This window comes from Urocampus carinirostris, chromosome 2 (assembly GCF_059441175.1).
Source record: "Urocampus carinirostris isolate Australia breed hairy pipefish chromosome 2, RoL_Ucar_1.0, whole genome shotgun sequence".
NCBI lineage: Eukaryota > Metazoa > Chordata > Actinopteri > Syngnathiformes > Syngnathidae > Urocampus > Urocampus carinirostris.
The window spans coordinates 61014041-61041536 of NC_142350.1; the positions used below are offsets into that span (position 1 = coordinate 61014041).

The following is a 27496-nucleotide window of genomic DNA, read 5'->3' on the forward strand; positions in this document are numbered from 1 at the left end:
ATAAATTTGTATTCATTTACATAACATGAGGCTCAGCTAGCCGGCTGACATTACTGTCTGCCATCCTGCTGCTATGGCTATCACCAAAAAGCTTTTTATGCCTATTTGAAGAATATTTTGCCTATTTTTAGTATTGCTTTCCTCATTTAAGATATTCTAACTCATGTTTAAGACAAAATTGACAATATTGCAGACAGGAGAAAGTTTGGGTAAATTTAGCGATTAGTTTTCCTCTCTTAGTACAGCACAATCTTAAAATGAGATCTGTTTTCTGCCATGTTGGTTCATTTGTTTTAAGTACCATTTTTCTTATTTGGAGGAAAAGTACAAAAAAGGAAACAAAAATATTGTTCAAAGGGACAGTGTGTATTATTTAGCGCTTCTTAGTGGTAAAATAAACGTCATTAATGTAATAACATAATATAAATTCAAACAAGCAAAACTGCATGAATTTTCATTTGAACGTACATTTTAATACTCGTAGGTCAAGAGATGTTCCTTTATTTTACACACCTTTTTTCTGCTAGGGGCACGCCCCCCCCCCCAAAAAAAAAACCTGGGGGAAGAAAATTGCCCTTTTTTGAAAATATAGTGCGGTTTGCTCACCAACAGTCTCTAGTTTCACTACACAATACAGTGACACTTATTGATCAAATATTACACAATGTCCCTTTGAAAGCTGTAATTTCAGATAAAAATGACACGCGGCCATCTACTGGAAAATGTGAAAAATCTTGAATTTCTCACCTACCCTTAAATCACATCCTGAATATTACATGTTTAACCCAAAGTAACCCATTGGATTGCAATTGAAATGTTATCAACTACAAATTAGCACATTTTTCCTCCTTTAAACCTTATCAATTTGACCTATTAAATAAGAGAAAAGTTCAAATTAAATGTGATATTCCTTTCACCAGTCAGAAGCATCATTAAATTACGAGAAGACGTGAAGTTAAATAGTCAAAGTTAATATTCTCTAATTACACCCTAATAGGCTTCATTCAATTAGCCAAAATGAACGACTGGCTTGTTATTCCAAGCTCGTCAAAAAGATATTTGAGACGCTCTACTACAAATCGGATTTATTTGTACATTTGCAGTCCAACACACATATTTGTTTCATTTTTGTAAAAAAAAAGAAAAAAATTGTCCTACACCACTCAGTTTAAAGACCTGTGAAGGCCACACAGCACACACACACACACATGAGAAAATTGTGTGCAATTTTAAATCAAGCCCTTACTAAATAACAATCAGCTTTTAAAAAATCCCGCACACAACAAGAACAAGCAAGCAAGGATTGACCTACAAAAGGCAAACTGAAAAAAAAAAAGTCCTGGTCCAGCAATTAAGACAGAGAGCAACGATATTTACATCAAAACAAAACAAGGCTATCTTTCAGTAGAAGGTGGCTGTTTTCCTTCGAGTGCCTAATCGTCCCAGACGAATCTGAAAAAGCCGGACCAGGAAGCCGGCATGTGCGCTTATGAAAAACGACACCGTCACTCACATCCCTGATGGAAAGGCCGAAGTTCTAACTAGTAAAAGTGATGTCGTTAAAAAGATAAAAGCTAGTGTTTAATAAATATTTCAAGATGAAACATTTAGCAATTAAAAGTAGAAAACATATTTTGGAAGGTGAGGAAAAGTGTCAAAATACAATGTATTTTTTAAGATTGGGTCTTTAATATACAAAAGTTGGTATGAGCCTCTTAATATCGACACCTATGATAGCGGATTTCTGATAATTCCCAGATTTGGAAAATTTCTGAAACGTAACACGACTCATCAAAATGTACAATTAACGTGAGTCTGCGCCAGCCTGTGGCATTTTGGTACAGAATATTGAAGAAAATAGCTTAAGCGAGATGGCCGAAGTCATATTTAACAATATTACTTTGATTAAAGGTATTTGGTGTCATTTTCTTGCTTTTCCGTAGAAACAATGTTGATATGAATTTAAGAGCTTCACTTTGATGAAAGCTGTGCTTTGCGATCGACTTCAACCAAAAAACATGAATGCTTGACTTTACTAAAAAATTAGCAATTAAAAAAAATGTGATGGGCAAAGAGAACCATCTTTTGATTTTGAATGGATGTCAGATTCTTTTCAATCACAACATCAAATCAAGATGCCGTATTTCAATTAGTTGGGGCACAGAAATATTTAACTCAGAAAATGTACTTACCCCCAAAAAGCAATTTATTGTCATGCAAAATCCCTGTCTGAACAGCCTTTAAGAAAATTAGCAACCTTCCATATCATTTTTAAAGTTTTACTATGTGTTTTGTAACGGGTCAAAATGACCAAGGAACATGAATGCAATTCCTGAGAAACCAATGCAACAGGAGTGTTTAACGTGGATGCTGTACGTACACCCCCTCCTCTCATATAGTCCTTGTGAGGAAGTGAAGTGGTTATCTCTACCCACCTCTGTGTCTTCCTGCCTGTCTGTCTGTCTGTCTTTCTGTTTGTCGGCATCTAACTGTCTCTGCGCACCTCAGTTGTTCTGGCAGCACATGCCCTTGCTGGACGGATTCTGGGTGGGCTCCACCGTGATGGGCACCACGTTGGAGGCGGGTGAGAAGTCCGAATCGCTGCGTCCTGACATCTGCCGCTGGGACACGATGTGATAGATGGCTGAGTGTGGATACAGAGAGAGAAATGGAGGAAAGGCAATATTAGCAGTAACTGGGGATCCTTGATGCCTTTGATACATTTTGCAAAGCAAAGCCTGGAAAATAAATTGAAGCAAAGACATCTCAAAGCTCTCAGACAACTGGCGGGGCAAAAACATTGAGACTGAAGTAAAGCAAGAGAAACTTTTAGGGGGTCCGTTAGGCGGTCACCCTATTTCAGTTCAGCTAGATAATTAATGCTAAGTGACATTAGCTCATTGATGTGAACTAACACAACGCAAGTGCAGAAAGGACAGAGACGTTTAGAAAGCGCTTTAATGCCCTAGTTGACAATTACATGGATGTTGCTGCCATCTATAGGCGAATGATAGATGGTGTCCAAAAGAGGCTATTTCGTTCAATGTTAAGTGTTTTCCTTATTTGATAATCACCCCAAAAATGTTATATCACCCAATTGTATGGATTTTTTCCAGATACACTGGCAACCATGCAAACCTGGAGCCCAGGGTTAAACCTCAGAGTTATGAGCAAACATTCGAAACACTTACATTGGTCTGCTTTTCATTAAGTGATTGTGTTTACTCCGTGATTTAATTTATAAAATACAAACAAATCTCGAACAAAGGACTTACAAAATCTTATAAAACAAATGTTACCTGTAAGGATAGTTTGGAAGGCAAGCTCCACATTAGACGAGTCCAAGGCAGACGTCTCAAGGAAAGACAGCTGATGATTTGCTATAAAAAAAAAAAAATTAACATTGGTGCACATATCGCTATGATGAGATAAAAAATTTATAAAATGGATGCGTCAATTAGAGATAGAAATGATGACGGTACGAAATATCTCGGGGGGGGGGGGGGGGGGGGCGGTGGGGGGGTTTCAGAGTAACATGTCTGAAAATATGTGAATTTAAGCTGGTTTAAATGGTTTCATGAAGTCAACAAATAAATATAAAAAAAATAAAGAAAATTAAGGAGAAATTCAGGAATCAAATGGGTTGAAAATGATGTGCAAAATATATAATAACAAATATAAATGATTCTCAATGTAAAGAAGAAACCTATGTCAAAATATGCTAAGTTTCTTAAATTTTCAAAAACATTCCTATTATAGTCAGTTAATTTTCCATTATTACTCAATCATTAATTAACTTACCAAACACATTTCTCAACCCCATCATATGCGAGCTGTCTGGTCATTTATGTAAAACTCATCCTTGAGCTGGTAGAGTCAGATACACTTAAGCTTTTTTTTGTTAAACTGCAAACTTTAATGTGACAAAAAAAGTGAGTAGTAAAAAACAAGGAATGAACACCTGCAAAGAAGATTTCAGAGGATGCCAGTTTGATATTTTGACTCATATTGAGCATTGCTGTTCATTGTTACTATAGGCCAATCATGTTCTTGTTCTTTGACTACCACACCCTTTCGGGCGGATCAGCTTTTGTAACCTGGGCATTTAATAAAAAGAAAGGGCTAAGGGTTGGGCCTTTAGAACAGGTTGGACTATCTGATCTAAAGTTCAAAACCCATCAATGTCTTCTCTCCTTATTTTGACTGTCTACTATAGTTTAAACTTAACATGTGAGCAAAGTCTATTTGGCGTGTGAGCAATGATGCATTTTCTTGTTGACGGTACCTGCAAAATCTTTGGCCTCGTCTGTGGGTACGGCTCTCAGGTGGCGCAAGTCGCTTTTGTTGCCCACCAGCATGATAACGATGTTGCTGTCGGCATGGTCTTGCAGTTCTTTCAGCCAGCGCTCAGCATTTTCGTATGTTAGGTGCTTGGCGATGTCGTAGACAAGCAGCGCCCCCACAGCTCCGCGGTAGTAGCTACAGAATGGCAACAGAATTATTGCTCATTTTTGTCCATGGGGAATCATAGAATCAATTGTAGTACACAGCAATTTTTTACAGGCTTTTATATTATTTGAGGCTTGTTATTTTTGGTCTTTTATTGCACAATATATTCACACCTGGATCAGGGCTGGTTAAACTATACCCAAAGGGCCTCACCATTCACTATTTTGTGGCTTGCAATGTGGACAAAAAGTGTGATGCAATAAATTTCCCTTATATATGGTACATATATACAAACAAAATTGATGGTTTTGCACATTTTAAATATTTTCTATTTGTTTTTTTAATTTAAACATATTCATTACCATTCTAACTTTTTACACGGTGAAGTTTCAAGGATTGAGAAAAAGTATACAATAATAATACAACATAGTAAAATTACTAAATGAAAGGGAGTAAATTTGCTTTTACAAGTAGGTAATAAAATCTCCACTACAATATTTATATTTTCTTATTTCCCTATACAGTATGTTCCCAAAGTTTTTACTTGGGTTTTGGCAACGTATTGGCTTGTAAAATCCTACACTGATTGCCTCGTGAAAAGCTGTTCATGTTGCAGTCATTAAAAAAACAACTTTAAATTAACAGCATTGTTGATTTTTTTCCTGTATGTGGCCCTAACATGAAAAACCTTTGAGCTGCTGCAGTCATATCAAATATCACCCCCAAAATATCAGGGTTTAATATTGTGCAACAAACGTGATTAAATGTCAAATATGCTCTTTGCACTGACGCAGAAGTTATGGCTCTGTATCGCTCCTGTCCCGCCGTGTCCCAGATCTGTGCCTTGATGGTTTTCCCCTCCACTTGGATGCTGCGCGTGGCAAACTCAACGCCGATTGTGCTCTTGCTCTCCAGGTTGAACTCATTGCGAGTAAAGCGAGAAAGCAGGTTGCTCTTCCCAACGCCTGAGTCGCCGATCAGCACCACTAATGATGTGAACAAAGATAAAATGAGTCTTAACATCAACTAGCATACCCAGAAAACAGTAATGTTTCCTGCTGTGAATTAAAATAATACAGTATAAAAGACATCTTCTGGAATGAATCATGATCATATTTAGTCTTACTAAGTTCCTCATTGCCAAGTGACTCAGTCTAACACAATCCTACCTTTACAAAATAGGAAGTCTTACAGCAACTACATTGACAAATAAACTAACTAGGTCGTGTTTCAACATTTCTGCACTGCATTGGTATGTGAAAATACAACATTGAGACTGTGCTTTATCTTGAAGTGACCATCATTGTTCTTAAGATTTGGGTGCGGAATAGTTAAGCGGCCAACTACCACAACTAAGATCGCATTGTCTGTGTTACACGCCCATTCCAAGCATATTGTTGATGTTTCTGCCAACAAAAGATATTAACTTTCCTGACAGCGTCGATATTAAAACATCAACCCCTCACCCACTACTTAGGACGCTGGCCTGTGGATGTGCACAAAAGCTTCAGTGAAGCTAATTCTTGGAGGTTAAACCTGTTTGGTTGGACTAAATCAGAGCCTGCTTGCTCTGTAGGATTCTCAAAATGATTCTTTTTTTTCAATTTAGAAGGATGGGATGGGTTCAAATAATCACAACTCAGTAATCAAAATTAAGGCCACTATAATGTACTTACACTAGTCACTTGTTAAAGTAATAACCCGATAAAATAGTCTTTATGCAAACAAAATGGTGGTTCAAACTTTTGGATCCGCCCTTTGTAGTGGGGGTTGCAATGTAAAAGAAAGAAACAGATCATATAACTGGAGTAAAACTTCCTCTGCTGACAATGCCCAAACGGGCTGGAGGTATGACTCAGTGAACAGCTCGTCCAGCTTGAACCGCAACAAACAGCTTTGGTGCAGAAAGGGAACATAAGGGGAGCTGGAAAAACGTCAAAAGCAATAAAACACAAAGCATCTGACAGTCACCTGCACTTTATCACTACGGTAATTTTTGCTGATGCAGCTCAGACATGAATCCAATCTCTTCTTCTCTACGGTCTGCCACAAAGCTTTTGTATGGGTTTACATTAACACACACTCACATTTACACACCCACACATTCGTGCAGGTATTTCCAGTTTGACAGCGCTGGCTTGTTTAAGGCTATGAAGTTCTTGGTGTTCCCGTCAAGGTACAACTATGAATGACTGTTTAAGCCGGCCAATACCAGACTTCTTCCTTTTGATAAGTCTTTGGTGTGTTGTAAGCCACGTAGGAGCTGTGGTTTTCGAGCATTAAAAAAACTGGTCCTTTCCTCATCCAGGGGAAACATTCCATTTATTCTGAATGCTCTGACACAGCAAGATGAAATCGAGGCAAAAACTTAAGATACTGCTGTGTGTCACGATGATGGTATGACATCCTTGGGTTAGTAGATACCAGTAAAAACTTTAGGAGCTCTTAGAAAGGCATTTTTCAAACCATTTTGTCCCCCCAAAAAAGTCTCTGTTAAAAGACCATAGGGTATAAAACTTAAGATACCCTATATAAAATGTATAAATTGCAAATTAACCATAGAATTTGTATCTCAGAAAGAAAAACTGAAAAAGTTGTATTCCACTACAAAAACAAAAATGTGTAGCCAACTTTTGTATCTTTTCTTATATGAATAATGGGGCTCTTGTTATGGCCGGGAATGTTTGATACTACATATTTTCAGACGGATACCCAAATCTTGCATAGTCATAAATACCAAAGGCTGATGCCATTAGGACATCATATTTCTCTAACTGCAAAAAATGACCAATATTTGTAATGAAATACATATAAATCCTACCCAAACATTTTCATATTATTATTTAATAGTTATTTATATATTCTACAATTTAGTTTCCTGACCTTTAAATTGCCACGAGAAGACAGCTGATAATGATATTGGCTACCGTACCTAGTAATCCGAAGTTATTTTATTTACCAAATAAACAACACCAACACTTCATTCAGCAACTTTTTTCCCCACTTGCAGTACATTTAGCGTTGCCTAGTTTACGTATATTTTTTTTCTTTCAAAAATCCTTACACAATTTGAAGTGATGACGGCGCAATTTATAAAGTATATTAATAAATATTAGTGATTCATGTCGAAGTGTCCTTGGGCAAGACACTGAATCCCTAATGCCCCCAATAAGCAGTTAGGCGCCTTGCATAGCTGACTCCCTATTGGTGTGTGAGTGTGTGAATGAGTAAGTGTGAAGCACATTGTAAAGCGCTTTGGGAGGTCCTTATTGAATTGAAAAGTGCTATATAAATGCAGACCATGTACCATTTACCATCAAAAATGTATAAAACACTGGGAAAACGTATTGACAGTTTTTGAATACCTAAAAATACTGTAATTGTCACCGGTATCGATACCTGGAATCAGTAGCCAAGCATTCCTATTTTATGTTGTTTTATATGTGATGAAAGTAGTAAAACTTTTAGGGATGATGTCACCTATATGAAAAACAAAGTTACACTTAAATTTTATAATAGTGTATCTTGCAATGTTTCACTCAAGAGTAACACATCAACCTTCCTTTTAGTCATCATCCTTCCGAGCTCCTCTTTCTTTCACTCAGCCGCTTTACTTCCACATCCTCTCACATTTAGTGACCCTATAACTTAGGACCAACTTAGGTGCCAAACTTGTTTGGGTGTTTGGGCATTTGGTTTGGCCATGGTCCAAAAATGTTTGTGTGTGGTTTTTTTGCAATTTTTCCCCCTTTTTTATTTTCTTTGTTATTGTATGTGTTTGTCTTGCTGTCGGTCACCCCTCTTGAGGGATATGACCAAGGTAGATAGATAGATAGATAGAGATCTTGCAATATTTGTATCGACATTTGTGCTTTCCTGTAATACAATACAAATGCATTACATCAATGTGACCCCAATTTGAACGGTTAGGGTTTTCATCCTCGGTCTAAAACTGAAAACAGACGACCTTTATCGTCTTTTTTGGGGGTAATAAGAGTTCTCTCAGGTCACTTATAATAAGGGCATGGGAATAATATGCATAGAAAATTATTTATATTTCAGCCTTTAGGGAGCTTCATTGGACCATCACCTTATTCAAAGATGACGCAGCTTGGGCAAGATAACGCAGGGAAAAAAATACATGACTGTTGTTTTCGCTTACGTTAGGAGTACTGTAAAGGCCCTCGAACGCTTTTAAAAGAGCTTATTTGTGTTGAAGCAGGTGCTGTCCCTAAAAGGTGATGTACGTGTCCGTATATTCGGTGTATTTTCCATGAGTATAACGCAGGTACGCTAAGGGTAGTGGAATATAAAACGGGGAAAGGGAGAACGAGAAAATGGAGTGACTCACCTTTGAAGAGATAATCATATTCATCCTCCCGGCCCGTCATACTTTCGCCTTAATCGACACGCTCGTGTTCGTCCAAGTCGAACGAACTTCTATGACCGCGGATACAATGATACGGGAGGCGAATGTCAAGCCGGTCAAACGACACGTCGTCAGCGGTGATTTTATATTCTTTCTCTCTCGGTTTGGGAAAAAGAGACAAAAGTGAGGCAAAGTTTGTCGTCCTCTTCCTTGTTCTGTCTTTCTTGTCACCAGTTGCGGCAAACCGGAGCGACAGCAGCCGGAGTGGCGTCATATTTTGTCACGCCCTCTCTCAATTCCCATTGGTTTAGGAGCCACAGACACCTGTCATGTGCTTCCCTGCGATTGGTCTGCAGATGTGTCAGTTATGATTTGGGTTTTTGCGGCTGAACCACTCGACAGGTGACACCAAGCAAGGCGGCAGACCTGGGCACACAAACAACTTCTGCTCCCATTTGCATGTAACTATATAACTAGTTAACTAGCTAACCACTCTACTGAGACAGCCCTGATTAAGGTCACCAATGATCTTCTACTGGCAATGGACTCCGTCGCTTCATCACTCTTGCTGCTGCTGGACCTTAGTGCTGCCTTTGACACTGTGGACCAGACATGGGGACTTGAGACTTAGTGACTTGGACTCGAGTCGACTCGAGTCGCTGTTTTTATGACTTGTGACTTGACTTGGACTTGGCAATCTAAGACTCGGGACTTGACTTGTGACTTGACTTGCCCAAGAAAAAAATACTTGGGACTTACTTGGGACTTGAAGGTGAAGACTTGAGACTTACTTGAGACTTGCACATGTGTGACTTGGTCCCATGTCTGCTGTGGACCATACAATCTTACTAGAACGGTTGGAAAAATATATTGGTCTCTCAAGGACCGTCCTCTTATGGTTCATATCCTACCTCCTAGGTAGGACGCACTGTGTTAAATATGGTGAAATGACATCTGAGCCCTTTAGAGTTACCTGTGGTGTTCTGCAGGGTTCAGTACTTGGCCCCCTTCTTTTCAGCATTTACATGCTTCCATTAGGTGATATTATTCGCAAGTATAACATCAGTTTCTGCGTAGCAAACAGATGACACTCAACTATATCTTCCAATGGAGGAATCTGCCACACTAAACTGTGGAAATTTGAGATAAAAGAATGGATGTCACTCAACTTCTTGCACCTTAACTCTGAAAAGACTGAAATGTTAGTTATTGGTCCATCTAAATGCCGTGACTTGTTCTCAAAAACGTCTCTGAACATTGACAAATGTAATATTACCCAGAGTGACTTAGTCAAAAATTCAGGTGTCATATTTGACCCCGATCAGTCCTTTCAAACGCACGTTAAGAATATTACTAGAACAGCTTTTTTCCGTCTTTGCAACATTGATAAATTCGTCCTATGCTGTCTCAGTTGGATGCAGAGATTATAATTTGTGCGTTTGTTACTTCCCATCTCGATTACTGTAATGCACTACTCTCCGGTCTCCCGAAGTCCAAAATCAAGTACCTTCAGCCGGTACAAAATGCTGCAACGAGGCTTTTAACTAAGACAAGAAAGTTTGATCACATTACCCCGATTTTAGCTAACCTGCATTGGCTCCCTGTTAGCTTAAGATGTGATTTTTAAGGTTCTGTTGGTAGTATACAAAATCATGCGTGGACTTGCTCCCTCATATCTTTCAGATTTAATTTCCCCTATGTCCCGGTCCGGAGCTTCCGCTCTGAAAATGCTGGTCTTCTAGTGATCCCAAGAGCCAAGAAGAGATCCGCAGGTTCCAGAGCGTTCTGTATTCGGGCCCCGGTGCTGTGGAAATTTCTTCCCCCTGAGATTTGATCTGCAACCTCAGTGGAACTGTTTTAATGTAGGCTTAAAACACAATTCTATTCTCTAGCTTATGAATAAACTATATTTCATGTTGACAATATCTGTGTATTATTTGTTATTGCAACATCGTTGCAGCCTGGTCATTCTGGAAGGGGATTACCTCATGAGCGGTCCCTCTCAAGGTTTCCTACATTTTCCTCATGTTGAGGTTTTTCAGTTTTTCTTGCCCTCATGTAGGTTTTAGATCAGGTGATGGTGTAATAAAAGTCTGTGGTTTGCAATTATCTGTGGTCTGTGCAGCCCTTTTTAGACTCTGTGATTAAGGGCTATACAAATAAATATGACTTTTCTTGACTTGCTTTTATCTAACCAATTGTGTTCGGGTGATTTTCATGTTTGCATCTCTTTCTTAGCCTGATTTTTCTCTAAAATCTGCAAAATGTACATAACAATAATACTTTTGTAACCATTTAACCAAAGTAATCCTAAATAAAATGCATTTCAAATATTGATTTGTATTTTAAATAACTTTGTGTTGACACACATGCTCAATTTTAGTGTCCGCAGTGCAATTTAATCAACTTCCTCAAAAAAGTGTAGGTCATAAAATTATAAAAATATTACTTTCTTTAATAACTTGATAAAATACACTTAACTTAATTTCATTATGCAATTAAATGTTATGAATTCATGTTTTACTTGCTATTTTGTTCAAATTTTACATGTCTCAGTAATTTTCCAACCTGTTCGATAGTGCTCAATTGCCCCTCCGAAAGACTACAATTAAATATTTGCCATTTACCGGAAGTGACATCATTTGATCTTGGTAGGAGTTCAATTGTGGATAAAGAGGTAAGCTTCAACATTTACTCTCCTTACTTTTTATTTTAAATGTGTTATACTCGTATTAGCCACTTTTAAAGTTCTACCGTTACGGCAAGTTATGGAAAGTGAGTACATTTAAAAAAAAAATACACACATTTGAATTAGTTTTTCAAGTTTTGATATTCTCCTGAAAGTTAGCCATCTAAAAATTGATCATCTAAAGGAGTGTTTTTCAAACAGTGCGCCGGGGCACACTAGTGTGCCGGAAGACCTTGTCTCGTGTGCTGCAGGAAATTTCCCGATATTATCTTTCCATAAAAAGAATGCCATTGTTCAGTATATTTCCTTTTATTCCAGTGGTCAGCCAAAAACCTTTAACATTCATCTACCCAGCAGCAGTTCTGCTATTCTATTACCCTTTATAGGTTAATTATGAGGTAGACAGGGAAATGTTATTAATAACCACTTTTGTTTGATGAAGCTGTTCAAGATTTTACTCCAATAGAGATAATACAATTAATCAGTGCAAATATATTGCTTTTAACTGTACTCATTTGGACTGGTAATTTATTATTAAAAAAAAAAACATAAAAAGTTAATGTAGTAAAATAAAAATTCGTACTGGCAGATATTTTTGCTCATTCAAGTATTATTTTATACTATAATTATTTTGAAAAAGAAAATAAAAGTGTAGTAAAACTTATAAAAGTGATATAGTAAAATCCCAAATTACTGTAAAATTATTTACCAAAATAATTAACCTGTATTACCTCCAGATCCATGGTGACCACAAACAATGATAAAACGTTTACACTGTCAATTTAGGCGACATGATCATTTAAACATAATTTGAAAAAAATGATTTAATATTTTCGACAGAGTGTGCCTCTAGATTTTTTTTTTTTTCAAATAAAAAAGTGTGCCTCGGCTCAAAAAAGGTTGAGAAACACTGATCTAAAGAGCTACAGCTAGATTAGCTTTAACAATTCCACCCCGTTAGGCAGGAGTAGGGTGGGGATTAGGTCGTGGAGTTATGATAATATTCTATATTATTAATATTATTTTAATATTAACTTCATATAGTATAGGTGCATGTGTTTACGAACCAGATATTTTTAAAAAGGAGCCTTGCTAGTGTATTTATACCATGTTTGTTAGGAAATGGCAGGGTGGGAAACATTTAAAGACACTGTTTAAGAAAACAACTTATAATCATAATTGTGTCCATCCCTGAGCTTGACCACTAACGTATTTCTTAGTGCAAAACGTGTTAGTGTTGTTATAAAATCATAAAACCATGAAACATGAGTTTTTTTGTTTTAGTTTAAAAAAAAAATCATGACACCAAAATGTTGCTGCAAACAATCACCCATAACCAACAACATATTTTTCTTCATCTCAGAAGCTCATTGACTTGTAAACTAGAAACTATTAATTCATGTGTTAAAATGACCGCTGAAACAATACTTACCATATGTTTCTAACCATCTTGTTGTCAAAATGACCCATAATTCTGCTAAAAGCCTAAAAAAGATCCCCTAAATTATCTTTCATTGAATTTTAAATGTTATGATTTTTCCTTGATTGGTCCCAATAGGTAAAAAATGATTATAAGCAGTGTTTTTTTTTTTAAGGTACAAAAGAATGGTACTGAAAATGAGGGTTAAATAAGTGACTTGCGGTTAGGTTCGTGTCTGGTGAGGCAGTCAGATATGCAAATAAATAAACCTACACCTTATTCATCATTTGATTGACAATCAAGGAACCTAAACTGTGACTGTATATGTTTTATTGGCTTACCTTAACTTATAAGTGAAGTATATGCACAGTTCCTTTTGAATAAAAGCATCCATAGATATATTTCATTATGAAACTAAGTTAATGCAATGAGAAAATTATTACAGAATGAAACACTCATCTGCAGAATGTTACATACGACTTGCATTAATATTCATAATTTAATGTGAAAATTCTGCAATTTAAAAAAACTAAAATCCAAAATATATTAAGTTGAATGAGAAATAGCACCTAATAAATATAAGCATCTAATATATTTTTATTTTTATATTTCCATTTTGATACACTCTTATACCATCCACCCCTAACTGTACAACACTGATTTAAACACTGAAGCTGCACAAACTGAAGGCTAAACGGAAATTTATATAGGATTTAACACCATTCGAAAACAAGAAGAAAAAAAATCAAAACAAATGTTTAGACCAGGGATTATCGTGGTTTTGAAAATAGTTCACCAGTGTTGCGTCATTGTGATTTTATTCAAAATTTTCTTTCTAATTGGCAGGATATTTTATGGGGTTGACTGAGCCTATCAAACTGGTACCACTTTGCGCTAATCAGTAACAGAATAGTAGCTCACAGCTTCAAAAAGGCAGGTGACATCTGGTTAAGACAAATCCGACATTAGAATATGCACGTTTCAGGGTGTATTTGAAGCAAAGCAACACAATAGATTTTATAATTACACCAATAAAAATACAAGGATCATCCGAATAAATCGTAATACAAGTACCTAAAATGTAATAACAGTAAATAAGACAAAAATAGAATAGAAAATGCAATGAGGCGAGACCAAAAATATATAAGCACTGCTATAGTCTCCTTTAAAGACATTTTACAACATGGTTCCTTTGCAATAGAATTCCAAAAGACCGAGCAATTTTTATTTATTTATTGACAACACATAATTGCATCAATGAGAGGGCAACCTTGTTGCCTTCATGAATGGTTGATATTAAATGTAGTCTGCAAATAACTAATTGACCTAACTGGAGATAAAAGGAGACTTTTGGGCTCATTTAAACCTAGTTCACGGTGGATGATTGGTTAGCGCGTTTTGAGGTCATGGGTTCGTATCCAGCTACCAGCCTTCCTGTGCGGAGTTTGCATGTTCTCCTCGTGCTTGTGTGGGTTTCCTTCCAACATTCCAAAAACATGCATGTCAGATTAATTGGCTGGTCCAAACTGTCCCTAGGTGGGAATGAGCGAGTGAGTTGTCTGTCCTTGTGTGCCCTGCGACTAGCCGGCAACCAGTTCAGCGTGTCCCCTGCCCACTGCCCGGAAATAGATGTGATGGGCTCGAGCACCCCCGCGACCCTACTGAGGATAAGCGGTGCAGATAATGGATGCTCTGGCACAGTCTTTTGTAATTCTAAGTTAATTGGCCTGTCCAAATTGTCCCAGGGTGTGAATGAGCGAGTGAGTTGTCTGTCCCTGTGTGCCCTGCAACTGGCTGGCAACCAGTTCAGGATGTCCTCTGTCCCCTGCCCGAAGATAGCTGGGGTGGGCTCCAGCACCCCGCGACCCTACTGAGGATAAGCGGTGCAGATAATGGATGGATGTGATTTTCTCCTAAAAAAAGAGGGTAACTAGTTTTTTTCCAGATATTTTATTTTAATATGCCCATTTATATATCTATACATACAATTATATAACAACAGAATAGTCTACATTTTGAATACATTAGGCAATTATCAGAATTGGGTGTCCTAAACTTGAACTTATAAAAGTCCTCTGTTGTTTTTTAAATTTCTACATCTGTATTTGTAATGGAAGTTTAAAGATTCTTTTTTGGCAAAACTTTGCAATGTTCCCGCCACATGCATCTTCTATGATATTAATGTTTTAATCACATATTCCATTATTCACCTAAACAACAAACTTTATAACAAGGAACAACCGTGACCAATTTGTCATAAATCTGTTATTTTTTTAACCATACACACACTGCTCACATTTGCCATTGAGCAAAGCTTCTCCTCTTAAAATGTAGACTTTCAAAACATTAGAATTCCTTTCGGTTTTATTGTTGAAACTAGACCTAACCCAGGATTTATGACACAACAGGTGAGACAGTGTTGTTGTTGACATGACACACGCCTATGCAGCATAAAATCAGTCATTTTTAGAAAAGAGGAATCAGACGTTCTTGCAGCAGGGCTTCTTTTCCTCTGCGGGCTCCACTCTGGGCGGGTTCAAAGTGATGGCGCTGATGGAGCCTCGAGACACTTGCTTGCTGCTTACCTTCTTGTGAATCTCTGCATCAAGGGAGGCAAATGATCACCACGTAGAACAAATGTTAGGGGTTCCTTAGCAAGGTTATGGTAGGTAATTTGGTTTCAAACAACAATGTTTATTCTTCTGAAATGAGAAGTTAAACATTTACAACTCTTTCAAAAGGTCTAAAATACTGGCCAAAGTAAAATACACGATTGAAGACGTTTTAAAGCAGAAAACATTATGGGCCTCTCGTTTTATGTTGATCATGCAGTCATTTAGTTTCAAGATGTCTCTCTTTCATGTTCTGATGCTCTTTTATGATTTATTAAAAAAATATATCATACTTTTGTGGGGCTTGGAACGGATTAGCACATTTACATTCAAAAGGCGCTTCTACTTAGAAATGTTTCAGGTTACGAAGCTACTCCCAGATCCAATTAAATTTGTAAGTAGAGATACAACTGTATATATTTTTCTTTTGCATTGATTTTTTTCATGTTCAGATACTCCTATGATTCAAAACACGGCTCTCCTGGTTAATCTCTGTTAATCTGTTTTTTTAATCAATATTAAAGACCTGCTTGCAGTTTTATGCCATCGATGCTCAACGAAAAGTGAGACTGCAGTGAGTGGCATTTCTTACAAAGTATTTTACTACTCCACTACAGATTGGGAGTGGAACAGCGTTGCCCAGCAATTTCAAATGAAGATTAAAGCTTTCATTTCATAAACATTGATCAGATGTGTTATGTCAAATCTAAATGTGAAGACCATTAATACCTGAAAGTACTGTGTTGAACGCAGCCTCCACGTTAGTTGATGACAAAGCCGAGGTCTCCAGAAAGAAAAGTTGTTGTTTCTCTGTACAAAATGAAAAAAACATTTTGAATAAATATGTTCACATTAATACTGTACTACGAAAAGGCGCAAGAAAAACATTTACACAAGCAAATACGTTTTCTCAAGTACAATTTTCACTTGTTTTTATAGTCATATAAAAATAAAACCAATGAATCCAAATATGTAAAATATTTACTCCAAATCACACGATAATGCCGACAGATACAAGAAAAAATCCACCTAAAAGCATTTCTGCATCGTTGGTCATTCCTTATTGTAATTAGTTTGTTTTGCCACATAACTCCAGTTTACAAATAAACACTCTCCTAAAATGATTCCCAATATGGATGTTAGCCTCTGTGCTTTTGAATGTCACCGCTGCCGGCAGATAGGCTTTTTTTCACTGTCCACAGCCCGGATTAACCTATATTGATAAAACTAATATCATCTTTTTCAGCTTCGAATATCTTTAGCCTATAGTTACCAATTCAAATGATGATTAAACACATAAGTTAGCCAAAGCAATCCCGAACATAATTGTGTGCCATTTTCCTGGGGTGTATTTAAATCAGAGCCGAAAATGACTGGCGTAATTGCAACCTGAGATCCATTTTCATGCGTGATCATCATGACTTCTGAAGTTGAAAATGAATAACTCTTTTAAATTTCTAAAATATTGGCCAAAGTAAAATACACAGTTGCAGACTTTTAAAGCTGTAAACATATAACTCTTGTTTTATTTTGATTATGCAATAATCTAATTTTAAGATTTATTCATTTCGTGTTCTGATTCTCTCATGATTTATTTTAAAAAGTATCCTACTTTTGCGGGGCTTGGAACAGATTAGCGCATTTACAGTCAAAAGGTGCCTCTACTTACAAATGTTTCAAGTTACAAAGCTACTCCCAGAACCGATTGAATTCATAAGTAGACGTAACACTGTATGTATTTTTCTTTTGGACCGGTCAATCTATCGATAACAACGAACTGAAAAATCAATCATTTAAAGCTAAAAATGCAATATGTTGTGAGAATTGCTTCCTTTTTGATTAAATAGACAAAAGAGGCTACCGAGTAACCACCGAATTACATAAAAAACCCAAATAAACATTATTCAAAGCAAGTTTCTCTACATATGCAAAAACAACATGGAGTTGTTCATATTGACCCTTTGCACATGACATCACGTTGCATTCCCGGGAAGAATGAGCACCATGACGGACGGCAAAGGCACCTGAGCACACGGCAGTTGAATAAGAAGTTGAGTTAAAACAAATATCAATAATATAGCCACAGCAATTTACGATGGTGAATTCTTGCTGTGTGGTGGGCTGCGGGAACTTGGCAAGGTTTTAAGCCCAATTTGGCATTTTATCGTATCCTTTTTGATAAGGACAGAAGAGAGCAATTGGTATCTACAATCAATCGGAGGGATTGGCAGCCCTCAAAGTACTCCGGGATTTGCAGTGAGCGTTTATTACAACCTACGTTTTATGTATTTCCGAGCAATCTTATGTTAAGTAGGTACAGGTCACGTCAAAGACACTCAATGTAGAAACCAATAAGTTAAATAATGCTACTGTAGCTAAAATAAAAATGATAAACAATTTTAGCAGCTTTCTGTTAGTCGATTTGCTGGCACCCTTAATAAATCATTACCATATACAGTTAACGTTAGTGTCATACCTCTGCCATTATGAGGTACCTCCCCCTGTCAGCGCTGCAACGCATACCGGAAACACAACCAGCTATAAAGAACTGGTAAGCATCCAGACTTTTCTAAGTTTTTGGATCAGCTTTGTTGTATGAGGATAATCCATTTGGAATAGAGTGGAACCGAAGTCAGGCAGACTGGATGATTTGGGTCTATTAGTGAATGTGTCAGGAGGAAGAATGTATGGGTCGGTACCTAGCCCTGCAATCCTCAGTTTCTATAAATACCGTTCTTTGTGTTTTCCAACAAGGTGAGCCACCTCGTCAGACAGCTGCACAATATTTGTTTGACTAGTCATTGCCAATGTTGTTATTGGTAATTGTTTACTGGCCTCACCCACTGGGAGTCCTAGTTACAACGGTTTACTGCCGTCCGTCATGGAGTCGGCACCTTCGGACACGTGGTTATGGTCAGGTGTGTGCAAAAGGTCAGTAAAAATAAAACAGAAAAATGTGTCCTCAGTACCTGCGAAGGCTTTGGCTTCATCTGTGGGCACAGACCTCTCCGACTCCAAGTCGGACTTGTTGCCCACTAGCATGACTACGATGTTGGGGTCGGCGTGGTCGAAGAGTTCCTTTAACCAGCGCTCCACGCTCTCGTAGGTCAAGTGCTTGGTGATGTCGTACACTAGAAGAGCTCCCACTGCACCGCGGTAGTACCTGGGAAAGAAACGCTAACAATGAAATCATGATATGTTATGAGAAGATTGAAATCGTTCCGCTATATTGGGGTTTGATGTCGCTGAGATCCATTTTTCAAATCATAGAAAGGTTTGTGAAAGGTTTTTTATTGCCAACCGGCTGTACTTGCCCAGAACACACCACAGGAAATAGTGCCCATCCGACCCGAGTGACTAAGGGATTACGTTGCACTTGAGTTCATCAAGTTGGAGGAAAGAAAATCACTACTTTAGTCCAACTTTTCCAAATTCGCCTAAAAGAGTAAATGGTGGGTTGGCCGCAAATCACGGCTTTGTTCTAAATGAATCTGAAATTACTTCTCTAAAGCTATGGTGCACAATTAATTTTTAACCCCATTGACAGAAACCTATGCTCATTTTGAATAATCTTGTTCATTTTGTAAAGAACAAGAAAGACATTCCTAAAAATAAAGAAACAATATTTAATCAAGCAAATTATAAATATTTCTTGTCCAACCAAGCTTAATCCATCCGTCCATTATCTGCATCGCTTATCCTCAGTAAGGTCGCGGGGGTGCTGGAGCCCATCCCAGCTATCGTCGGGCAGGGGACACCCTGAACTGGTTGCCGGCCAGTCGCAGAGCACACAGGAACAGACAATTAGCATGCATATTTTTGGAATGTGGGAGGAAACTGGAGTGCCCGGAGGAAACACGCAAGCACAGGGAGAACATGCAAACTCCACACAGGAGGTTCGATCTCATGACCTCAGAACTGTGCCGCTCACGCGAACCGCCGTGCTGCCCATTAAGCTTAATAGAAATATGAATTTATTAAGGCACAGAAAGTGAAAAGATCTACCACATGCTTTATGAGACAATTTTGCTTATTTTAAATATATTCTTATTTTACTTAAAATACACTCAGACTATTTTGCCTATGAGCCAGAATCTATTTTTGCAGTGTACTACAAGTACCTTTGTCTCAATTAAACTTTGACTCTCAACCACATTTTGTATGTGACACCAAACGGCAGCAAAGTACAACTTTTCCAGTTTTCTTATTAACTCCCTCCAACATATTTGTTGTCTTCAAAAATGCGTCAACGTACTACTTATCTCCTGTTGATGTGAAACAATTCACTTCAGTGTAATTCCCTGTCACACAGAAACGCAATACTTTTGTCTAAATTATTTAATACAATGTGTTTAAGTTTCTCATACCATGGTAAAAAAAAAAAACAAAATGGAGAGAAACCACTACTTTGGTCAAGAAACAGCTGTTGAACTCACCTCAAGAGTTACCATCCATTCCAACAAGAGCCATGAAACAATTGTATTGAATAACTAAATGAAACTCCTCGGTCATCTTTAACATAATTCTTAGTCCCAATAGGCCATTCAATTGTAGCAAAGGACTACCTTTTATCAAAATGAAGCCTATATTGGACTTAAAATATAAACAACAGTAATAAAAGATGGCAATAAAAGCACTACTTTTATCCTAAAAAAGCACCTATTTTTTTCACAATTATTAGACATGTTTACTTGTATAGCCTCTAATCACAAGGATCTCAGATGGCTGAACAGACCAGACTATTGCAAGGCACAGACTATTATTACACCATCCCCTGATCTAAAACCTATATGAGGGCAAGGAAAAACTCAAAAACCTCATCATGAGGAAAATGAAGAAACCTTGAGAATTGGCCGCACATGACGTAAACCCCTTCCAGGGTGACCAGGCGGCAATGGTTGTTGCATTAACAGACAATAAATTACATATAAAATAATCTGAGTAAATTATAAAATAAAAATAAATGAATAAAAGGATGACATTTAACAAAGTATAATAACTGAAAACTCTCATTGGTTTAAAATGTTGGATAAGAAATCATAAATTAATCTTGGTTTACTAAACCTGTTTTATTTCTATTTCAGTTTGATGAGCGCCATCTACTCCATTTGGTTGTCACTCTATTATTAATCTCAAAATGTAGTTCTTTTTGTCTAAATTACTTATTATTTGAATATATCAATTGAGGTAACCAAAAAAATAAAATGGGAAAACAAATACTACTCTTGTCTAAAAACAGTTCTTGAACTCACCTCAACAGTTACTATCCAACGAGCCATAAAACCATGACATAGAACAGGGGTCTCCAACGTGGTGCCTGTGGGCCCCCAAGAACACCTGAGTAGCCCGCGGACAGGTTCTTAAAATAGCTAACCAGTGATGGGTCATTGCTATTTTAAGTACATTTGATTTCTAACTGACATTATGTTTTAGTAGTTGACCTGACTTTAATAATTACAACCTGGTAATAACATAGTAACAAACTTAGTTATTTTTCAAATGTATATTGAAATAGCCACTGCGGCAGTAGCTCCAGGAGGTAAAACGCTTGGGATCAAGAGGTCGCAGGTTCGATTCCCAGATCCTCTGTGTTAAATGTCGAACTGTCCTTGGGCAAGACACTGAATCCCTAATGCCTCGATAAGCAAGTAATTGCCTTGCATGGCTGACGTTGCTATCTGTGTGTGAGTGGTTAAGTGTGAAGCACATTGTGAAGCAGTCTTCAGTGACTTGAAAAGCGCTATACAAATATAGTCCATTTACAATTTAATTTTAACATTTTGTGCTAAATCAGTAACAAAGTAGCTCTCGCCTTCAAAAAGGTTGGTGACCCCTGACATAAAATTACTCAATTGAACTCTTCAGTCGTCTTTAACATGGGTATCCTTAGCCCCAATACACCATTTAATTGTAGCAAAGAGATAGTTTTATTGAAGAAAATAATTTGAAATTAACACAAAAGGTAATAAAAGATAGAAACAAAGTACTACTTTTGTTGAAATGAAGCTCCTCGGCTCGCAATAAGGAACGCTGCCAAGTCAAATGCAATTCTGCAGCCCTCAAGGTGGCCATGTTTGTTCTGAAAACAGTCGCAATTGTTTACGCCGAAATATTGGGCAACTCACGCCGAAGTGATGGCCCGGTAGCGCTCCAGTCCTGCCGTGTCCCAGATCTGTGCCTTGATGCTGAAGCCGTTGAGCTGCACGGTGCGGGTGCTGAATTCCACGCCGATTGTGGTGCGACTGTCGTGGTTGAACTCGTTTTTGGTGAAGCGGGACAGTAGGTTGCTCTTGCCCACGCCTGACTCGCCTATCAGGACCACTAAGAAAAAAATGGGGTTTATTTTAAACATTGTATACAGTGCCATGGAAAAGTATTTGCTCCCTTCCTGATTTCTGTGTTTTTTTGCATATGTATAACTCACAAAGGCTCAGATCATCAAACCAATTTTGGTATCTCACAGACACAACGCAAGAAAATACAAAATGCAGTTTTGAAATGTTGATTCCATTAAGGCACAAACAAATTGAAACCTTTTTGGCCCTTATCTGAAAAGGTAATTGCCCCCTGAACCTAATAGCGAGTTTGGCCACCTTTGGCAGCGATAAAAGAAATTCAATGTTTACAAAAATTGGTAATAAGTCTTTCATAATGCTGTCAAGGAATTTTGGCCCATTCTTCTTTGCAAAATTGTTTCAAATCTGCCATATGTGAGGGTGTTCTAGCATTAACTGCAAATATAATATCACACCACAGCATCTTAATTTATTTAAAATCTGGACCCTTGGCTTAGCCACTCCAGAAACTTTATTTTGTTTTTTTCTTAACCCATTCAGAGATGCACTTGCTGGTGTATTTTGGATCGTTGTCCTGCTGCATGATTTAAGAGCGCTCGAGTTTGTGGGCACGAGCTAAAGGTTGGACGTTCTCCTTAAGGATCTTCTAAACACCAGAATTTATTATTACATCAACCACAGCAATTTGTCCTGGTACGGAGGCAGCAAAGCAACCCCAGACCATCACACTTCCATTTTTGTCAAATGCTGTGCCATTTTTACGCTGGATGTAAAAGACTCCGAAAATCGTGAGGATAATCAGGATGCTTTTTGGCAAATGTGAGAGGATTCCTTGTTCTTTTTTTGAAAGCAGTGGGAACTTTCCGATGGATGTCGTTTTCTGGCCTGTGTCTTTCTTCTTGAATACTGACTTAAACTGAGGCCGGCGAGGCCTGCAGTTCCTTGGATGTTTTTGAGGTTCTTTTGTAACCTCCTGGATGAGCCATCATCGCACTCTTGGAGTTAGCTTAGGTGGTCAATCGGTCCTGGGAAGGTTTGCCACTGTTCCCAGTTTTCTCCATTTGTAGATAACAGCTCGCTCTGAAAATGGTTTGCGTTTCCAGACTGAAAATTTCAATCATTTTTTTCTAATTTCTTCTGGAATTTCTTTGGATGGTGGCATGTGGATTGTGTTTTGAGATTTTAATTTTTCACATAGGCCTACATCTTTTTAGATGCCTTAAAAAATAGAATCAACATTTCAAAACTGCATTTTGCATTTCCTTGGGTTGTTTCTCTGATATTAAAATTGGTCTGATTATCTGAAACCCTTGTGAATGATTAATAGATAGATAGATACTTTATTAATTAATATATATATATATATATAATTATATAAAAAAATTATAATAATTTATATAATATGCAAAAAACACAGAATTCAGGAAAGGGAGCAAATACTTTTTCACGGCACTTTAGCTATTTTATACGTAAACATGCCAAGATAAGATTTTTGTCTCTTGAATGTTCACCCTGAGGAATAATCTACTTGGAAGGTCACTGAAGTGTTCACCCACCCCTGCAGAAATGATAACAATGCCAGTTTTTCCACTGGAGTCCACCACTACTGAGTAACTACTTGTACAAACAAAAAGGAACAATCCCCAGTGAGTGGGCAAGCATGAAGGCGGACTGTTAATTTTCAGGAATTTTATTTTTTACACCTGAGCTTATGATTTTACATGTTTTTGTTTGGTTGTTTTTGGAAGTAAATACAACAATTGCAGTTTGTGGCAATATCTCAGGAGGACCATTGAAGAAGTTAAATATTTTAACAAGTGATTTATTGAGATTGTTGTGTTAATATTTGAAAAGTTTCACCCTGGGGCCTTGTTGGTTGTCCATTCTGGTTGATGGCACCATTTTCAGTTTGAAAAATACAATTTAAATACTGTCTTTTTATTGTGTGCACTGTTGTTGATAAAAGGAGACAATGGTCCACATTTTTTACTAATATACCAAGTACGCAAATATGAACAAATGTATTTCCAAATTTTGTTTAATTAATTTGTATTTTATGTTTTAAACGCAGTGAAGTGTAGTTGAGTACCTAAAATATCGGTGGACGGGCTGTAGTTTGGTTACATACTTATCGCCAGTCATGTACTAACTGTATAAATTAATCTGTGTATTCATTTTTCACTTAATAACCTTCAAATATTGTGAGTGCCACATTATTTCCTCCACGTTTCAACAAATTTGTTCCACCCAAAATATAAAATATCGCATAACTTGTTGCATGTTTATCTCTTATTCTGCAAAGGAGCAAAAAAGATACAATTTAACACAATATATTGAAGACTTTATTACTTTTTAATCGACACATCTTGAAAGTAAAAAAGGGTACAACTTTACACAATATACTTTAGCTCTTTACAGTGTCTGAAACTCATGAGAAAAATTTACCGGACACCAGCCATAAAGTTGCCTGCCCCATTTTTCACAACTTGAAACACAATAAGACGACTAATCGCAAAAAAACCCCGTTGTTGCAAAGTATTAAGGATTGATAATCAGAATATATAACAGAAGAACTCTTTAAAATTAGGTTTATTATAAATCTACTTATAACATTCATTGCATGTATATGACATCGCTGTTTTCCATCTGCCATCAGTGTGTACCTGTATTGACTCATCTTCATTCATGCAATGTTTGCATTACGTTGTCTGCTACAAGCCACGTTAACTCTTCTTTCCACGATGCTTTTAATGTATGTTTACGTTTTGTAGCGTCATAAAATTTGTTAGCTTCTTTTGAATCTTTTGGGGCTGAGGTTTTTGCTTGATTCCTCATCACTTATCCATTTTTCTTGTGTTCTCTGTGCGTCTACTTTGGAAAATGATAAGCAAATGTACGGCCTTAGAACGCTCGGTAAAGTCGGGAAGCACAAAGTAATTCGATGCAGGCTTCTGATTGGCTGCTGAGTGTGCAAATTGCCAACGAACCGAAACTACGGAATTTCCTAACCAAACAAATATTTTGAAATCGGAATAAAGCAAACGTTTGGTTTTTTTTTCTTGAAAAAGTTGTCGGGCACCCGGGCAAGATGTTTTATAAGTTGTACGCCCGACGTAAAAGATGCACGCCCCGGGCGTCCCGGCAGACGTTATTTCAGACACTGCTCTTTATTACTTTTTAACTAACACATCTTGAAATGAGAAAAATAATGTAAATGGGTAACGTGGACGCAAACAGCCATCAATAAGTCATTGAGTGGATGGATAGACTTGAAAATAAAAGCTACCATGTTTACTTTTTTCCCCATCCCAGATGATCCAATTTGTTATATTTTCCAATAACCGAAAGCAAACACCCAGCGCCTGGTCAGCTCAGATGGATGCAACCACTTCCTGTAGTCAGCGGGAAACTGGAACAATACTTTTTTTTTGTTTTCTACACTTAATGAAAAGGCATGAAGCTTGAACACTCCAACATATCCATAACTGTAATATCTATGTACTCCTTACGCCAACCCCTCATGAACAACTCGTTCAAATTTGTAAAAAATGAAAAAATAAACAACCACATAAAAATCTAAATGAGCACAAACAATACCATTCAAAGGGGAAATGCCTAAGTCACTGGCAAACACATTTACGTTGTTTTTCCCAAGCTCGTCTAGTCTCATCTAGCCAAAACAGGACAGTTCAATGGAATGCTTCATAAGGCACAAGCCACAAGCCGGGATTGTCTGGTTTCAACTGCAGTGTACCTATTTTCTCTTGAGATGCCCAATCTGGATTAGTTGAAAGTTTCTCTCTGAAAAATTTCCATTATCATACTACCATATGATTTCACCGGAGTACAGTAATCATTTTAATTTTGCTTGATAATTGGGGTCAGAGTAATGGTAAAAAGGTTGGGGTTTATTCTTTTGACTGTGCTACAGGAGGTTAATTGTTTACAACAACCTGCTGCACATGCTACACAAAATTTTTTGTCTTTTTAGACAAATGTGTTCTCAAAATGAAATGCCATGTATTGGCACAAAAGCAACACTTACAGTAAAACATTGGACCAGAGCACTGAAACAGGAATTATTTAATTGTCAATTACGGAAATTCCAAACTTTGCAGACATTCACTCTACATTTAATTAAAGGTTAATTACTTTCACTTGTATTTAATCGAAAGATTTAGTGTAATGTGGTTTGAGTTTGTAATATTTTGATAGTTGGTCCTGTCAAAGTTAAAGTTTTAACTCTTGAGTTTAATTAACATAATATATTTTAGCTCTTCAATTCTTTTTAATAAACACGTCTTGAAAGTAGAAAAATAATGTGATTAAACAATTAAAGGAAGTGAGGTGGACACAAACAGCCAGCAAATAGTCATATTAGGTGGATGGATAGACTTAAAACTAAAAGCTACTGTGTTTACTTTTTTAATCTCTGAGTTTAATTTAACATTAATGTCTGAGTGAAATCTTTAATATACCAATAAAGCTTAATGGAAACTTCAACATTAAAAAGCAGCTTTAGTGCTATAAAGCTTTCTCAAGAGTTAAAGCTTTAACTTTCAAACAGCACTAATATTAATTAGTCAATGGTAAAGCTATAGAGTTTATGCCTTTTACTTTTATGTCTGACACTTTTTATTTAAGGAAAATTTTCAATAGATTTCGGTTGGGTGCATTATGTGGGTAGATGCTATTTTGGTTTTATATTTTCATTTAAATAACTATGTGAACATTTTCTACTTTTGTTTTAATTCAATTCAAAGTGTTAATTGTCATATGCACAGTAAAGAACCACGATTCCTTGCATAATGAAATTCCTACTTTCCTGTCAAGACCCTTGCCAGCAAAAAAAAAAGAAAGTAAGAAATTATAAACAAGTATATATAAAATCTTACGAATATTAAAAAGATAAAAATACGATATTAGCTCAAGATGAGTTAAGGCAATAAGATTAAACACAGTTGGGAGTTAGGATAATGGTTAGTTTGGTTATCTTATTTAGACAATGGCTTATAACATTTGTTTCATTCAGTTTATTTTCTTTATTGCTGCATGTAATTTTATTTGACATAGAATTAGTACTTATCAATTTACTGATTAACATAACTGAGACTTAGATTTTGTAGTCTATTTTGGCCCTTTGCACACCCCCAAGCTAATAATTGGTCATTGGAGGATACTTGACTCCCTGGAGGGACTACAATGTCCTGTTTCTAAACAAGGAAAACAAAGTGCAAGTGTGCCATGTAGATAGAGGCATCTGCCAAGCTTATCATAAACAAGGAAGTGTGCATGGACGGACAACCTTGTCTCCAAGAGTTTTAGAGTAAATACACTCAGTCTTTAGGAATGCTCACACGATAGACTCACCCTTAAAGACAAAATTGTAGAGATCGTCTGAGCCCATGCTGCGTCCATCCACCGCTCCCTGCGTCTCCACTTCTGAAGGAAATGAGTCGGCCGGCAAGTGACTGACAACTCCTCGTCAGGTCGGAGGACAGAAACCATCCGGTTCCGGCACAGCAAACGGCCGTCCGGCCTTCCTGCTTTTTAGCCTGCTAGTTTAGTTTACAGGTTCGCTGGGGCGAGACATGTTGAGCGCACTTCCAGGTCGGGGAGTGGCCAGGCAAGCCGCAGTGATGGGGGTGTGGTGATACCAGG

The 27496-nt window shown here is 37.3% G+C and overlaps 2 protein-coding genes across 2 annotated transcripts; both read right to left on the bottom strand.

Moving 5' to 3' along the window:
• Nucleotides 1–1070: 1070 nt before the first annotated feature.
• Nucleotides 1071–9083, bottom strand: rab11al (RAB11a, member RAS oncogene family, like). Its single transcript, XM_088327395.1, has 5 exons — nt 8801–9083; nt 5240–5435; nt 4286–4479; nt 3300–3380; nt 1071–2644 (listed from the first exon to the last, which is right to left on the bottom strand). Exons 1-5 carry the CDS (start codon nt 8838–8840, stop codon nt 2505–2507), a joined length of 651 nt encoding a protein of 216 aa, XP_088183521.1. The 5' UTR covers nt 8841–9083; the 3' UTR covers nt 1071–2504.
• A 4423-nt stretch (nt 9084–13506) lies between these two features.
• Nucleotides 13507–27454, bottom strand: LOC148372818 (ras-related protein Rab-11A-like). The gene is made up of 5 exons (XM_088327397.1): nt 27206–27454; nt 21665–21860; nt 18509–18702; nt 16269–16349; nt 13507–15526 (listed from the first exon to the last, which is right to left on the bottom strand). Exons 1-5 carry the CDS (start codon nt 27240–27242, stop codon nt 15408–15410), a joined length of 627 nt encoding a protein of 208 aa, XP_088183523.1. The 5' UTR covers nt 27243–27454; the 3' UTR covers nt 13507–15407.
• Nucleotides 27455–27496: the final 42 nt, after the last annotated feature.

Bases quoted from the DNA above. Each gene is read 5' to 3' on its own strand.
- rab11al (XM_088327395.1), bottom strand. From the start codon at position 8,840: ATGACGGGCCGGGAGGATGAATATGATTATCTCTTCAAAG. The intron at 5,436-8,800 runs GTGAGTCACTCC...TCACATCATTAG, and splicing joins ATATGATTATCTCTTCAAAG to TGGTGCTGATCGGCGACTCA. The intron at 4,480-5,239 runs GTCAGTGCAAAG...GCCATTCTGTAG, and splicing joins TACAGAGCCATAACTTCTGC to CTACTACCGCGGAGCTGTGG.
- LOC148372818 (XM_088327397.1), bottom strand. From the start codon at position 27,242: ATGGGCTCAGACGATCTCTACAATTTTGTCTTTAAGG. The intron at 16,350-18,508 runs GTACTGAGGACA...CATTTTGTACAG, and splicing joins TGAAGCCAAAGCCTTCGCAG to AGAAACAACAACTTTTCTTT. The intron at 15,527-16,268 runs GTATTAATGGTC...CCCTTGATGCAG, and splicing joins GTTCAACACAGTACTTTCAG to AGATTCACAAGAAGGTAAGC.